The sequence below is a fragment of the Amaranthus tricolor genome, chromosome 6, assembly GCF_026212465.1.
Source record: "Amaranthus tricolor cultivar Red isolate AtriRed21 chromosome 6, ASM2621246v1, whole genome shotgun sequence".
Classification (NCBI taxonomy): Eukaryota; Viridiplantae; Streptophyta; class Magnoliopsida; order Caryophyllales; family Amaranthaceae; genus Amaranthus; species Amaranthus tricolor.
In genome coordinates, this window is record NC_080052.1 from 20,039,317 (window position 1) to 20,055,673 (window position 16,357).

At 32.5% G+C, this 16,357-nt stretch overlaps 2 protein-coding genes and 1 long non-coding RNA gene across 3 annotated transcripts; all 3 read left to right on the plus strand.

Annotated features, from left to right (window-relative positions):
• Positions 1–4,559: 4,559 nt before the first annotated feature.
• On the plus strand, positions 4,560–5,678 carry LOC130815659 (uncharacterized). Its single transcript, XM_057682149.1, has one exon. It carries the CDS (start codon positions 4,560–4,562, stop codon positions 5,676–5,678), a length of 1,119 nt encoding a protein of 372 aa, XP_057538132.1.
• A 1,605-nt stretch (positions 5,679–7,283) lies between these two features.
• On the plus strand, positions 7,284–10,825 carry LOC130815420 (uncharacterized). Its single transcript, XR_009042596.1, has 3 exons — positions 7,284–7,515; positions 8,501–8,591; positions 10,066–10,825. It is a non-coding gene; the product is annotated as an uncharacterized LOC130815420 (long non-coding RNA).
• Positions 10,826–12,158: 1,333 nt separating this feature from the next.
• On the plus strand, positions 12,159–15,484 carry LOC130814438 (60S ribosomal protein L5). The gene is made up of 9 exons (XM_057680492.1): positions 12,159–12,293; positions 13,354–13,423; positions 13,537–13,628; positions 13,884–14,010; positions 14,112–14,191; positions 14,263–14,379; positions 14,639–14,773; positions 14,865–15,034; positions 15,152–15,484. Exons 1-9 carry the CDS (start codon positions 12,291–12,293, stop codon positions 15,267–15,269), a joined length of 912 nt encoding a protein of 303 aa, XP_057536475.1. The 5' UTR covers positions 12,159–12,290; the 3' UTR covers positions 15,270–15,484.
• Positions 15,485–16,357: the final 873 nt, after the last annotated feature.

The window sequence follows — 16,357 nt, forward strand, 5'->3', positions numbered from 1 at the left end:
AGAGATATTGAGGTTTAAAATTTACATTAATAACTGCGCAAAAAATGGAAAGAAAAAAAGACCAAAGGAGTATATAGTAGGTTGAGAAAAAATATTGCATATGATTTGATCTCATGACTTTTGTTTAGAAAAGATAATACTTTCCATAACTTTTTTGTTTTAAAGCAACGAACTTCCTTCGTTCTCAATAAATTATAATGGTAATATATGTCACAAAGTCTTAAAAAGGATGGGATTATTGAATTGTGAGTGTTGTGTCAAGTCTCAAATCTCAAGCTATTGGTGAAGAGTTTGATCACCTCATACCTCATGCACTATCTTGCACTTTTGAGAGTAAAGATGTGAGTATCATGACTTATAAAGGATTGAAGTTTGAATCACTTGATGAAATGATCAAGGTGGAAGACTGGGTATGCTTTGATGATTGCAAGGGAATGCCAAAGGAGGCTTGCTTAAGTGGGCCGAGCATAGTGACTCGGTCGAGCTGTTAACCAGGAGCAAAATAGAATGTTCTAAAGAGGCGCTCGACCTGGTCGAGCAAACCCCAGCTTGCAAAATACGTCAGTTTCTGTTTTGTGCGGGAAAGTTTGTGGGCTTTTAGCCTTTTGTCCTACGATTTTCTAATATGTTGTATGGCTATATAAGAAGTCTTAGAGCATCATTAGGAGTAAGAGAGCAAGAGAGTTCTTCATTGTATTAGTGAGTTTGTGAGAGTCCACCATTAAAGATGAGGTCTTTGCTTTGAGAGGTTGTTCTTAAAGCTTGTGTGGGTTGTCATTAATGTATTGTTAAGTATATTAATGAAAGTAATCCTTATTTGAGGGGGAAGTATCCATAGATACCTCATAAATCTTGTGTTTTATCTCCATTGTTGTTGTGCTCTGTTTTGGTTATTTTCTTTGTGCATTTTGTTCTTGTTTGTTCTTCACCAAATATCATAGCCCATTCACAACAATGAGGATGATATTGAAGCGAAGTTGAAATATGTTGATAAAAATAAAAGAAAGTGAAAACTTTTCCAAAAAAATTATAACAAAGTAAACGAGACGGGCTAAAAAGAAAAGTGTTGTAATCTCTTAGAGACAGAGAGTGGTATCATTAACGTATATTGTTAGTACTATACTAATAGTCTACCTTGCCCAGACTCAAGTTTTATCTCAATTGAAGAGCAAGTATTGCCTTTTCAGGTAAGGTTTATGATTCGGTTCTCACCAAGTCATCCCTTTTCTTGAGCTTATCTTGTAATAAAATATGTTTTCCTTGTTCTTAAAGACTAGATTTCTCTAGGAAAAAATAATCAAGTATTTTGGATTCTCTATGTGGGTCAAGTGAAATGAATCAGACTATGCTATACTTGTTTCATGAGTGCACTGGTAAACGGGCTCGATTCAAAAGTAAAGTTCGTTTCGAAGAAGCAATGTGCTCGATTTAAAAGGTAGAGGTCGCATTAGAAAAGGCAATGGGTTCGACTTAGAAGTAGACTTCATGTATGAAGAAGCTACGGGCCGGGCTCGGACGAGCATCATTTATTGGAACGAGCAAAAGAGCAAAGCAATAAAGGAACTTTGACCCTGCTTGATCGAATGTTTTGATTTAGATCTTCACTGCAATATACCATCAATACATCAAAAGTCAATACATAGATAGTAAACAAATTTTTCTAAAAATTAAGATAGATAGTAAATAAATTTTTCTAAAAAGTCAATACATCAAAAAAATTTTCTTTATTCATGGAGCGCCTTTGTCAGTTACAAAATTTAGAGAACGATCGAGTTTGTTTTTGGGAAGTCTAGTTAGAATCCATGTGAGAGAACAAAAGATAAGACAAGAGAAGTGCAAGAAAAGAAGCATACAACTAATTTTTTAAAACCCTAATGTTTGAGAAGCGGGGTTCAAAAAGAATGATATTTCTGTTCAATCAAAAAAATTTTAAATAACTATAACAGTTAAAAGAGTTTGCATTTAAGTATAAAAATTGATGTTTAGCGAGTTCAAAAAGAATACAAGAAAGATTTAAGACTTTGTGAGTTTAAAAAAATGGCATTCTCATTTAAGTTGAAATGTTTGGCAGGTTTGAAAAAAATGGCATTTAGGTTCAATTAAAAGAAAACTTATTGATACATTAATCAAAATATTGATATTTGGTGGGTTCGAAAAGATGGCGTTCCACTCAATTAATCAAAATAAAAATAAAAGTTATGACCTTAGGGAGTTCAAAACAAGGAACGTTCACACGTCATACCAAGCATTTCATAAAGACCATCCTTACTACTAGTTTGTATGATCAAAAAACCAATAGCAGATATCCAAACTAAAGCGGTTGGAGTCTGGGCATTTGAAAATACTTTATGCAAATTGGGGGTTTTGAAATTCTCATAGCACAACTCAAAAAGAAGTATTCCAAAATAGAACAAAATAGAAATTGAATGTTAATAATTAGTTTTTTCCTAAATTATGTGTGATAACTAATATTTATTAGTTATGCTATTTTTATTGAGTTAGGATATACTACTCCGTCCTCTTTTAATTGCATCAAAGAATGGTGTGTAATAAAAGAGGAGAGAGAATCACTTGTTTGGATGAAATTAAAAGAGAGTTAAAATGTGTAGATGAGATTAAAAGAAAGTGGTAGGTCATTGTCCAAAAATAAAAATAATGCAAATTAAGTATGACGCACCAAAATGGAAAATAATGTTAATTCAATGGGATGGAGGGAGTATATCTTTTGATCCCAAGACCTTATCTGAGAAAGACAATACTTACTCCAACTGAAATAAAACATGATTCATTATTCATTTTATAGCTTTACTCCTTTTTATATGCATGAAAGAGACTTGAAAAATACTCCTTCACTCCTTTTCAGATTGCAACAAAAAAACTTTATACAAAGATTAAAGATAGTTGATATGAGTAAATGAGATAAAAAAAACAGTAATAAAAGCATTTCCGTAAAAGAAATTGTAGCAAAATAATCTTCACCTTCTATTTTAGTTGGTTAGAATAAATTTGCTTCAAAACTAATTTGGAACATGAGTTATCATTGTAACATATCTTTTGCTTTATTTTCTCTCAACTTACAAGAGAATAAACTAACAAATTCACTCAATTCATTTTCTTAAAATTCTATCATGCAAAATCTGAACACACTGAAGTATCGTCATAATCCAAGAAGCAAATGGTAAATACGTTGTGAAATACTTAAGAAAATCTATGAAAAGTCAAAAATGTTTCACCTTTTTTTATGATAATCATAATTTGCTAGGAAGGAAAAGCAAATAATAGTCGCCCTTTTTTTGGAAAATAATTATTAATATAATTGGTATTAAATAGACTATTGGTAGATTCATATAACTTTGCTTTCATGAGAATTTTTGGAAAATGTTAAGATTAACATCACTATAATGTTGTGTTTAAGTCAAAAAAATAAATAAAAATTCCTATAAAAATAAAGTAAATATTGTGATTGAATTTTTTCATGCACATGGGCACTCACATGCATAGAGTATGGTTGACAAAGGCACAATATTGCGTAGACTTAATATAACACCTCGTTATTTTATTATGTAACTCCCTCCGTTCCTATATGTTTTTCCACTTTGGGTATTTCATAAAGATTAAGAAAAATAGAATCTTTGGTGATAGTGGGTATTATTTTAATATATAATAGTGGGAAGTAATGATTGTATTGGAATAATAAGAGAGAAATTAATTGTAGATATAATTAAATAATAAAAAAAAATGTGATTTTATTGTAGAGAGAGAATTTACATGGAGGGAAAGTAACCACTTTCCAAATTGGGAAAGTTTACATTTTTGGTTCTAAAAAAAAGGAGGCAAAAATTAGAAGTACACGGACCAAATACAAAATTTCCAGCCATCCAAAACAGCATAATTTGGCCTTGCGTTGGCCAAATTAGAAATACATGGATTAATATAATGAAGAATTACAAGTACAATCTCCAAAAAAATGACCTTACAAATTCCTAATTATCTTATTTTAGCATAAAACAGCAGCCTCACAGTACTTGTCCAGCAAACAGTATCAAAAGTCCAGCAAACAGTATCAAAAGTCCAGCAAACAGCCTCACAGCAACTATATTAAACCCAAACAGCAGCCTCACTCCCACCAAAAACAACTGTCCAGCAACATCATTAGCCTTGTAATGGCTTCAAACGATGAAGATGAGGTAGAGGGGGCTTGGTATTTTGGATCAAATGCATACGATCCAGAGTCAAGCTCCAGTTCCGACGAGGAACCACAAGAAAATGATGCACAACAAATAGAACAGCAACATCAACGTAAAACAAGGCTTACAAACGACATGAGACATCTCATTTTACATGAAATGTTGTCACTTAAAGTAAGTGACTCACTCCCACATGGTACATTCGTACGAATAGCAAACAAATACGGTTACACACCAAGAACAATTCGAAACATATGGAAACGTGCAATTGAAACCAAAGAATAAAACAAGCCTTATGTTGTCAATTCAAAGTACAAGAATTGTGGAAGAAAAAGAGTTCAAGTGCCACCAAACGTACTTGAATCAAAACCAATGGGTGAACGTACATGCATAAGAGATGTTGCAACATGCTTAGACTTGGCACCAACAACGGTTTGGCGATTGATACGAAGGGGGGAGATTAAGGCACATTCAAATCCATTACACCCTTATTTAACGGATGCAAACAAGGCAAGAAGGGTTGAGTGGATTTTAAGTCTCATTCAAGAAGATACAATTCATCTTCATCCAATGTATAAAGGTATGTATGACTTCATACATATTGATGAAAAATGGTTTTACTTAACCAAGAGGACACAAAGAGTTTATATAGCACACAAAGAAAAAATTCCATATAGGGCGGGAAAGTCATCAAAATTCATTCCAAAAGCTATGTTTTTAGGGGCGGTTGCAAGGCCTAGATGGAATCGATATGGCCAATGCACATTTGATGGGAAAATCGGAATTTTCCCTTTCGTAAGTAGGGTTGCAGCACAAAGAAATTCAATTAACCGTCCAAGGGGGTCTATAGAAATTAAACCAACTGATTCGGTTACTCAGGAAGTTTATAGGAGCATGCTCATTGAACAATTAATTCCAGCAATTCTAAGAAAATGGCCAAGTGATGGTCCATCGATAATTTTCATCCAACAAGATAATGCAAGGGTTCACATAACAAATGATGATCCAATTTGGCAACGAAACAACAGGCAAGGGGGTTTTACATTCATTCTAACTCAACAACCACCAAATAGTCCCGATTGTAATATTCTAGATTTGGGTTTTTTTAGGAGCATACAATCACTTATGCATAAGAAAATGCCAAAGAACATGAATGAGTTAATAAAAGCAGTGGAAGATGCATTCGAAGAGTTACATCCAAAGACTTTAACCAATGTTTGGATTTCATTACAACACAACTTAAATGAAATCCTAAAGGTTAAAGGGTCTAATGACTATGTTCAGCCACACCTAGGGAAGAAAGTTCAAGAAGACAATGGAAGGTTACGAATACAAGTGCGAGTACCATCACAATTGGTTAGGGAATGTGTACGTTTCCTTAACCCAAGCACAAATCAGCAAGGCACACAAACAGAAAATGAAGATGCTGCACAACTTAATCAACAAATACTTGAAGCATATGATGAAGCAGTGGAAGAATCTCAAAGATGATTATAAATTACAGCCCCTCAGTTTATTTTTTTTCATCATCAAAATTATTTCTATAAAACTTAGGAGCAACTAATTATGAAATCAACATCAAAATGGAAATTTAAGATCATGTATATGTATTTACGTCATTATATAATGATCATTTCAGTTTTTTTGCCCCCTGATTCATCATTGAGGTCTTTGAACCTTTCAGCTTTTTAAAATTTCAACAAGAAATGACGCAAATTACTGTACATGAAAAAAAATATCATATGATGTGCCGATTGTACACAATTGCTACTCAACCAAGTAATTATAGATAATTTTTCAGATTTTAAGTCAAGTAATTGCATAAACACATCACAGGGGTTTTTAAAAAAATTTCAAGAACAGACTTCAAAAAAAATAAGACGAAATCAAAAAGGTTCAGAAAAAATCCAACATCAAACATCACAAAATCAAACAAATCCAACAGCAAACATCACCAGCACTTATCATGAGTGTACAATGAAAAGGAAATTCAAGAAAAAATTACATAATTCACGTGCGTTTTTTAGGGTTTTTTTTACCCCTTGCAGCAATAACTTCCTCAGGAGTGTCAGGGACAACCAAATTAACTTGGTCTTCATGAATCTTTGATGGAGTTGAAGGATTAACATGAGATGGAGACTTTTGATATGCATCAAGATCTTCTTCTTCTTCGACATTAGGAGAAGGGGTAGAATCACGAAACCTAGATGTAGCATCATCCTCCATCGCCTTTTGATATGCCTCAAGATCTTTTTTAGTCCATTTAAGAATTTCATTTGAATAAGAGTGTGACCTCCCATTAATGGAACAAGAACAAAATTCTCCACGATCACACAAACCGTCATAAAGGTATGATGGCATGGTCGAATCATTCTTAGATTCGACGGTTGTCATGGACAAACAAAGGCTTCAAACAGTAACAATGGAAGTCGAAGAAGAAAGCAAAACAGAGGGCTTGAAAAAAAAAACTCAACCAAAATTCACAAAACGAACATCAAAATGAAGACCAAATTCCGATCTACATTTTAATGCAGTAAAAATGGAGTAAAAAAGAGGAATGAACAGGGGATAAAAGCTAAGAAAGCCATGGAGGAAACTCAAGGAAGAGAGAAAAAGCAACGTGGGGAGAGGAAGCAGAAAATGATGATGGTGTTAAATGAAGGAGGCTGCACACATACCGCAATTGAATCCAACATTTAAAATAAAAATATATAGGGTAAAAGAGGGTATTTGAGGGGTATAAATGGGAAAAAAAACTTTCCAAAAATGGAAAGTATTCTAAAGTGGAAAAACTTATGGAACTACCCATTTTAGTAATGTGGAAAAAAAAAAGGAACGGAGGGAGTATTATTTATTTGAAATAATGATTTTTAGAGATTTTTTTATTTTAATAATTATTTTGAGTTGGTTTATATCAATTATTTGTATATGTGTAAATTTATAATTACTCGAATAAAGATGTTCAAATTAAATTTATACTTGTAATTCAAAATTTTTCTAGAATATTAAAAGTTGTCTTAATTTAGGCTTGTAAATAAATATGTGATTATATAGATGAGTTAGGATTTAGAATTTAAAAAAAAGAGAAATAATAATAATAATAATAATAATAATAATAACCCATAAACCTTTACCTCTCATTTCCCATCTCTTTCTTTCTTTCTTCTTCACTTTCCCTTTCTCAACACCAAAAATCATCAACCACTAGCTGCCGGCAGCCGCCGCCACCAGCTTCCACCGCCGGCCACCAGAAGCCGCCACCGCCAGTGGTCCCCCTCTGAAGTTAATTGAAGTTCTTTGCCTTTTCCATCATCCTCTCAACTCTTTGGTAAGCAATATCTAACCCAGTTTGATTTTGTATGTTCTTGATAATTAACTTCTTGTTATTTAGAGTTTATACTTGTTAAATTTGAGTATGGTTTCTTGAATTTTTGTTATGAGTTTGAGTGATTAAGGTGATTTTAAAATAGAGAAGTTAGAGTTTATATTAGTATGAAAATAAAAGTAGTATGTACTACTCTTTTTGGTTTTGATGGTGATTTATTAATTTAACAACCTTGTATAAGCTTTGTGTATGTGCCATTGTAGATGAATGGTGGTAATGGTTAGATTCTTGGTCACCAAAAATAAAATAAAATAAAAGTGATTGTTAATTGTCATTATTATTTTTGTTAATGGTGGTTTATATTCTTAATACCATTAAGAGGTGTTAGTTAATATTGATTGTTAATTAATTTTGTTTGATTATTAAGAGTTGATAATGGGCTTTTGCGGTTCTTGTTATAAGTGGATATTATTTTCATTGCACTTTAGAATTAAACTAATTGTCATTATTACTTAAACTAATCGTTGTTGTAAGTTGTATAGTCTTGGTACAAAATAAAAGGGATTCTTGATGTTGTGAGCGATATAAGTAATTTCTTCTAGTCTCTATGAACCTTGAATAATGTGGTGAAATAGATTCCATGTCATTACTAGCTTACTACCTTGGGTTTTGTCTCTATTGGATGTAATACATTATTTTATTCAATCTTATGTCTACTAATTCATAGTAATATGACAATGCAATATATATAGTTAAGTTTTGTTCCTTAGAACATACCTTGTCGTAAATATAGTGTGAAAAGTGTATGTTGTGATTAGATTAGAATTATTGGTATAGTAGTAAGCGAATCTAGAATTGAAGCTATTGCATTTGGCTAATTTGCTAAATAGCGTGAAATAGAACTCGCTCTAATGGTAGTAGAATACTTTCTTTTAGAGTAAGTGACTCTTATTAGTAGACTTATTAGTCATACTTTAAACGTGCATAGGTGCCCAATTCATAAGAGAAGCTTGAGAATCTCATATTTGGCGGGTGGTAGCTTTTTGTCTTGCAGTTACAATTGCAAATACGCACACGCGGTAACAAACTCTTATATGCTTATGTTTCAAAGTATTAGTAATATTTGCGACTTTAGGCATTGTATTATAAATATGAAGTACTAGAGTAAGCCTTAAACATGAATAGGTATTGATTGCGTATCTCTTGAACTTAGAATGGTATAGACGCAGAGAATAACTAAGGTATTATTAGATGTTAACCACAATTCCCTTATTGACAGAATTTTATTATGTTTACTTGGAGTCGGAATGATTCCTTTATATATGAGTTTGAGTTACTAGTGGGTCTTGCAAACCCCATTGTTCTCATTGAAAGCAAAAGTATGTTTGAGTTACCGGTGGGTCTTGCAAACCCTATGGTTCTTCTTGAAAGCAAAAGTATGTTTAAGTTACCGGTGGGTCTTGCAAACCCTATGGTTCTCATTAAATGCAAAAGTATGTTTGAAATATCGGTGGGTCTTGCAAACCCCATGGTTCTCATTGAATGCAAAAGTATGTTTGAGTTACCGGTGCGTCTTGCAAACCCCATGGTTCTCATTGAAAGCAAAAGTATGTTTGAGTTAGCGGTGGGTCTTGCAAACCCTATGGTTCTCATTGATAGCAAGAGTATATTTGAGTTACCGATGGGTCTTGCAAACCCCATGGTTCTCATTGATAGCAAGAGTATATTTGAGTTACCGCTGGGTCTTGCAAACCCCATGGTTCTCATTGATAGCAAGAGTATATTTGAGTTACCGCTGGGTCTTGCAAACCCCATGGTTCTCATTGATAGCAAGAGTATATTTGAGTTACCGCTGGGTCTTGCAAACCCCATGGTTCTCATTGATAGCAAGAGTATATTTGAGTTACCGCTGGGTCTTGAAAACCCAAAGGATCTCATTGATAGAAATTTTATTCATTGATAGAAGGTTATAGTTGAGATAGTCGTGGGTCTAGCAAAGCACAAGGTCTTCATTGATAAAATAGTATGCTAGTGAGAAGTGCCCCATGACTCTTGCGAACCCCAAGGGTTTTCCTTCGAAGAAAGATTGTGTCTAAGTTGAGTAACCTAATGGGAGTTAAGAATCCCAAAGATATACTATAATCACACTTACTTTTAGGTATACAAGCGCCGCAAGGCAGTGCTTTATCATTAGGCGTCAGGTAGTTTATTAACGCCCTTAGATAAGTTGATATCATACGTCTTATGGAGATGTTATGATTTTGAGAAGAGGAGTGTTAAGATATACATTCCACCCATGAACACATGGTTCAGGATGGAAAAGAAGAATTGAGATTAAGAAATATAGATGGATGATAAATAGTTACTAGTCATGCTTTGTGTTTTACGAAATCATTTTTATACAGTTGTATAACATAATGTTAGCTCTATTGACCTTATTATATTTGGTGTTAGTTACTGACGTGTATCTGTTTGTGTTTATGTTTGATTTATTATCACTTTCTATGATGTTTCTGCTATGATACATTTGGCTTATGGTCTGATGTTGAGCAGCAGGATCATCCTAGATAGGAGTAATAGGTATTGGAGCTTTTTCTGCATTACATTGGGGGAAAGTGATGAGTGCGAAGCATAACACGAGTTATGCATTGGTCTTTTGACTTCGTAGCTCTTTTATGTCTTTTGTAAACTTTAGGTTGTATATGCTTTTGGTATGAGGCATTGTGTCCTCCGTTGTATTTTAATGTATATTTTAAAAACAATTTCTTACTTACATATAAAATATTTTTTTTGAAACAATCAAACTCTTTAACATTCTTATTTAATTAAATAACTGTATAAATACGTAAATTTTTTCCTTATTAAATGCAGATTAATTATAATAATTATTATTTTTTTCATTAAATGCATGATTGTAATTGAAAAGGGATTCGGTATTGGTATATATCATGCAATCTACTAATTTTATTGTATAATAGTATAAGGTAGTTTGATTGTGAGCATGACATTTGTCTTTTTTTCATTGGACGCTATTAATGGAATTTGACTAATTGACATTTCTTTTTGGATTTACCATATTTGTAAATTTGCATTGTTGGAAAAATTTATACATTGATAGATACCATAAATAACAATTATTCCAATTACACTATCATACAATCTATTAATTTTATTGTATAATAGCACAAAGCAGTTTGATTGTGAGTATGACATTTGTCTTTTTTTCTTTGGACGCTACTAATGGAATTTGACAAATTGACATTTCTTTTTGAATTTACCATATTTATAAATTTGTATTGCAAGAAAAATTTATACATTGATGGATGCCATAAATTACGATTATTCCAATTACACTATTATATATAAATGTACTGTTTAAAAAATTATACTAGAAAATATATATTGTACTGAAAAGAAAACTAAATATTGTTTGATAAATTATCGGAATTGCAGTGTAATATATATGATGTACTAATGTATGATGTACTACATAGAAAATTATACTGCATAATAAATTACATATAATCCAATTTTAATGCAATTTAGAAAATTATTGGAAGTACATAATTGCTTTTTTTCCAGTAATTATTTTTTAAACCTGAAATGACATAAAACTTATTAATAGATTATTAAAATCAATTACTTACATTGTTAGACTACCAATTTTGAATTTTAGGAAAAATGTGAAGAAATATTGAACCAAATGGCAATTTTGACAACAAATAAATTAATGCAAAAAGTAGCCAATTATAATGAATCTGTATGCAATTATACTATCTTAGCTACCAAATGTAGTGCAATAAAAATCAATCAACTTAAATATTGTCTGATTTTTGGTAATGTAATTATTCATTTTTAAAAAATATATTAACACTTTAATGACAGAAATTACAATATAAATAATTTTAAATTAAATACTTTTTTATTAGTCTAAAATTTTATTAAAATATTAACGTATTTAAAAATTCGTGCAATGCAGGGATTTCTATCTTAGTTTGTTATAATTATGGTAGTTGATACTTGACACATTGTGATTGATTAATTTTATTTTAAATATCAGTTTATTAGCTTCTATTTTTACTTTGAGCTTTAAAATTATAAACTGATATGATTAAACTGTATAAATATTTGATTGATATAATTATTAATTATTTCCTTAGTTATAGAATTACAAAGTAAACATTTTCAATCCAATTAAAAATGACAAATGGTACAACCATCTTAAATATGTCACCTATTATTATACATCAAAATTAATTGATTATATGATTATATTCAAACAAAAAACATAAACTAATTCATGTAGAAATGCAAATCTTTTATAATAGCCCATTTTTATCCAATCTAAAGAATTTCAACTTCATATATTTTATTAAATTGTTTATATTAATTATGCCATTGCATTAGAACTATTATAATTTGATAAGGATAATATGCAATTATATTTTTTATTTACATATATACTTTCAAACTAACAAAGTATATGCATTTCACGTGTTTCTATTTTAGTTAATTTTTATTTTACTTGATTTCATGAAAAATGAAGTTAATTAAAACAAATTATTAAAAAAAAAAGTTAATTAAAACTAAAAGAACTTGTACATAAAAAAAAAAAACCCTAAAAGAGATCGTAGCCGTCGATCTGTTGATCCACAAAATGAAACCCTAGGGTTTTATGATACTTATTCATTTATCCTGTCATAAAGCCGCATCCTATTTCTTCTGGTGTAGTTTCGGCCTTCTCCCTGACCATTCTCTCTCGTCCTCTGTACTCAGCCATGGTGAGCTTTACTCTTTCAATCTTGTTCACCCACTATTTCTCCCAGATTTTTGAAGGTTTTCTTTTGTGAGCTTCGTTGCGATTCTATTTGAAATGATTTTTTTGTATATTGGGTTCAGTTCTTCTTTTATACCGCTATGTTTAGAATGTAGATTCATTTTTGGTTTGTTGTTGAAGCTGATTGCTTGGTTTTTGATTATTTAAATTGTTCATATTTTCCTGCACGATTCGCTCTTTTTCTCTGCAACTAAATTGAGATCAATGGAAATTATTGTACAAATTTGTAATTTTCAATTTGTGTGTCTTTTTTGTGCATGAACGTTTACTGGGATGAGATTTAATTTGGTAGATTTCGTATATATTATATACAACACTTTATAATTGCCAGATGGGTATATTTCCTAGATTTTTTTTCCTGATAAAACCATGTTTTTATTCGCGGCTAGTCTGGAGAATCTGACAATGGGGAGAATGAATTAAGCCGTCATGTAAGTTTTGAGAATCGAATTTATAACTCAACCACTAGTCTAACTCTAACACATGATTCTCTTCCTGTTACGACCATTGAAAAGTTTTGTTTTTGTCTGTAAAACTGAAGTGGGTGATGTTGTCATATAAGGATTGTCAGATCAATGATACAGAATGCGTTTTTTGGTGGTTCAATCATCATGCTATGCTAAATCTAATCTTCCAGACCATTTATCTGTTGTTCAGAAGCATATCTTCGGACAGTTTTGTGTGAATGATTAATTTATGAAATGTTAGCAAATCAAAAAAATATTAAGATGTTAGGGTTTTGTAGTCCAATCCTGGTTAAATGTTGTGATATTGTTCTATCTTTCCATGGAAACATTTGTTAATGATGTAATTGTACCTTTTTGCTGCCATTTTGTGGCATTGGGGAATAGGTTATTGTTACATTCGCATATTTATATAGAACACCATGTTATACAGTGGACGAATTGTGTTCTTTGCTCCATATCTGCTTCTGTTGAGTTAGCTTGTGGTGGTGTATTATGATTCTATTGGTTGATTTTGCTAAAAATATTTCTGTGTCTCAGGCCTTTGTGAAGGCACAAAAAACAAGAGCTTATTTCAAGCGTTACCAAGTTAAGTTCAAGAGAAGAAGAGGTGAGAGATGTCATGATTTTGTCGTACCTTTGTGCAGGTGTTTCAATTCAAGTTTACTGCTTTATGATGGTAACTTGTGTCCCTTCTAAGTGTATTTAATTCTGTATCAACAGATGGGAAGACCGACTACCGTGCCAGGAATCGGTTGATTAATCAGGATAAGAACAAGTATAACACTCCCAAGTACCGCCTTGTTGTGCGATTTGTATCCTTTGCTGCTGTGCGGAAATTCTTACACTGCATTATACTGTATTTATAACATTACAAAATTTTTAATTGCACATAGCTTGCCAAACTCTTGTTGATTAAGCACTTTAGCTGTACATCAAGATGCATTGTTATGCATCTGCTTTGTTCTTATTTTTATTGTTGCTGCAGCGATTGTACCATTCTCTGTTATTCGTTTGTTTGAGGATTTTAGTCTTCTTTTTCCAAAGTTCAGCCTTAATTCTATATATAGACCAACAAGGATGTAATTGCACAAATCATTTCTGCGAGCATTGCTGGTGATCTTGTGCTTGCTTCAGCATACGCACATGAGTTGCCTCGCTATGGTCTTGAAGTCGGGCTTACCAACTATGCTGCTGGTATATACATTGTGTCCTTGTGCAGGAACCTGAACTTATTTTTTATTGTGAAATCGTTGTTACTTTGTTACTGCTTATGCTGATGTGGATTGGCTTTGCAGCTTACTGTACTGGTCTTCTTCTAGCAAGAAGGGTTTTGAAGAAGCTTGATATGGACCAAGAATATGAAGGCAATGTTGAGGTAGCTAAAGGGTCCTTTTTTTTGGTTTGAATATTTGGATGTTTTTAGTTTCTGATGGTTTTGTTTATCAGGCCTCAGGAGAAGATTACTCTGTTGAACCAGGCGACACAAGGAGGCCTTTCCGTGCACTTCTGGATGTTGGTCTTGTTAGGACAACTACTGGAAATCGTGTTTTTGGTGCTCTTAAGGTAATTCATATCATTGATATCACTTTAGCAAATTTGGACATAGTTCCAATAAAGTTGTTTGCAAGTATATATGTTCATGTCATTTTCTGCGAGTTGAGACACTATATTATGCTCTTTTAGTTTTCGTTTTTGTGACTCCTAAACCCAGTAATCACAATTAAATCTTGTTATTTTGAGCGATTGTGCTCATACTGTTAAAGGTTGATGGATTCTGTGTTGTAGAAAGTTTTGCAACTTAACGTTTCTTTTTATATTTTAGGGAGCACTGGATGGTGGCTTGGATATCCCTCATAGTGAGAAGAGATTTGCTGGCTTTGCAAAGGATGGGAAGCAACTTGACGCTGATGTCCACCGCAAGTACATCTATGGTGGGCATGTTGCTGGATACATGAGGGTGAGGATGGGCATTCTTGATTTTCTCTTATCAGGACAGTATGCATCTCTGAATCTCTTACCTAACTCACTGTTTTCTGTAACTTGTTTAGACTCTCATGGAGGATGAGCCCGAGAAATACCAGACACATTTCTGTGAATACATCAAAAGAGGTATTGACCCTGATAACATGGAGGCATTGTACAAGAAGGTTCATGCTGCCATTCGAGCTGATCCAAGTGCCAAAAAGTCTGAGAAACAGCCACCGAAGGAGCACAAAAGGTGAGTGCTATTTGGAGTTTTAGTAATCTTGAGACTTTGGCTGAAAGTTCTATTGTTGATGACAGAACTTGTCTGAAAGTTGTAATACTTGTATTAATTTTTGTTGTGAATATACAGGTACAACAAAAAGAAGCTGACCTATGAGGAGAGGAAGAACCAATTGATTGAACGGTTGAATAACCTAAACAATGCTGCAGACGCTGAAGATGACGACGACGAGGAAGATGATGAATGAAAACCTCGTTACCAACTTAGGAAGTAATGTGTTTTTATTTTCTGCTGTTCAACTTAGGAACATCAAGTTTTGTCGAGTTTGATTGCAATATGGGCATTTTTGCAGTGGTGCGCATGTACTGCTTTGAGTAATTTAAGATATATGACACAATTGAACTTTAAAGTATTTGCCATGGTTTCGATTTGAATCTGCACATAATTTGATGTGCCAATCAATGTTTGTGTCGCACCGTAGCTTTTGAGCAAGTTTTGTGTTTGTTGAAGATTTTTACTGCATTAGGAGTATTAGGACTCTTCTGGTTGCCTAGAGTCTGTTCAAAACAGATTTGATGATTTAATTTTTATTTGATTTTATAATCGAATTCGATTTGACTTGACTTTTATAATGTGTTTATCATTATGTAAAAAAAAAATGGACACAACAATAGATTTTGGACGAACCTAAAATTAATTCGATAATCCGAATAAATCATTAGAATTTCTTGCCTTTTTTTGTTGCAATATATTAGTAGTTGAAAATGTGTTGCAATTTGGATTTCCTGTGTAAAATTCCCAGCCTACTGCTTCCCTTGGGTGTTGAATTTTGATGGATCTGTCGGTGCTTCAACGAGAGCTCGAGGGGAAAGTTTTAACTGAGCTAACATGCTAAATCTCTGTTATCTGAGTTGTAAACTTTGCGTCTTGCATGTGTTGTATTTTCCACATGATTTTTTTCTTTTCGTGGGTGGATGAAAAATGGAGATAAATTTAAAAATTAATAAATACAATTCTGCAAGGACGGAGGGTGTATTTTTTATGCATTTGATTACAGTGTGTTGTATCTTGTATTGTACTTCATCAAACTATTGATGTATGTTTGGTTTGTAGGAAAATGTTTTTTGAAAATTGTGTTTCTCTTCAATTATAGTCAAGTTTGCCGAGGAATTTAGAATCAAAAATAAGGATGAAAAGGAGTATTTACCATATGTAAACATTTCCTTTTAAAATTGGATGAAAATTCAATTTTTCTTTATTCTCTGTTCCCAAAATCTCTATTTCTTTTTTACTTTAATAATAAATTCCATTGATCCAAAAAGAGAAAACAATATT

Bases quoted from the DNA above. Each gene is read 5' to 3' on its own strand.
- LOC130815659 (XM_057682149.1), top strand. From the start codon at position 4,560: ATGGGTGAACGTACATGCATAAGAGATGTTGCAACATGCTTAGACTTG.
- LOC130814438 (XM_057680492.1), top strand. The intron at 14,380-14,638 runs GTAATTCATATC...TTTATATTTTAG, and splicing joins GTGTTTTTGGTGCTCTTAAG to GGAGCACTGGATGGTGGCTT. The intron at 15,035-15,151 runs GTGAGTGCTATT...GTGAATATACAG, and splicing joins CCACCGAAGGAGCACAAAAG to GTACAACAAAAAGAAGCTGA.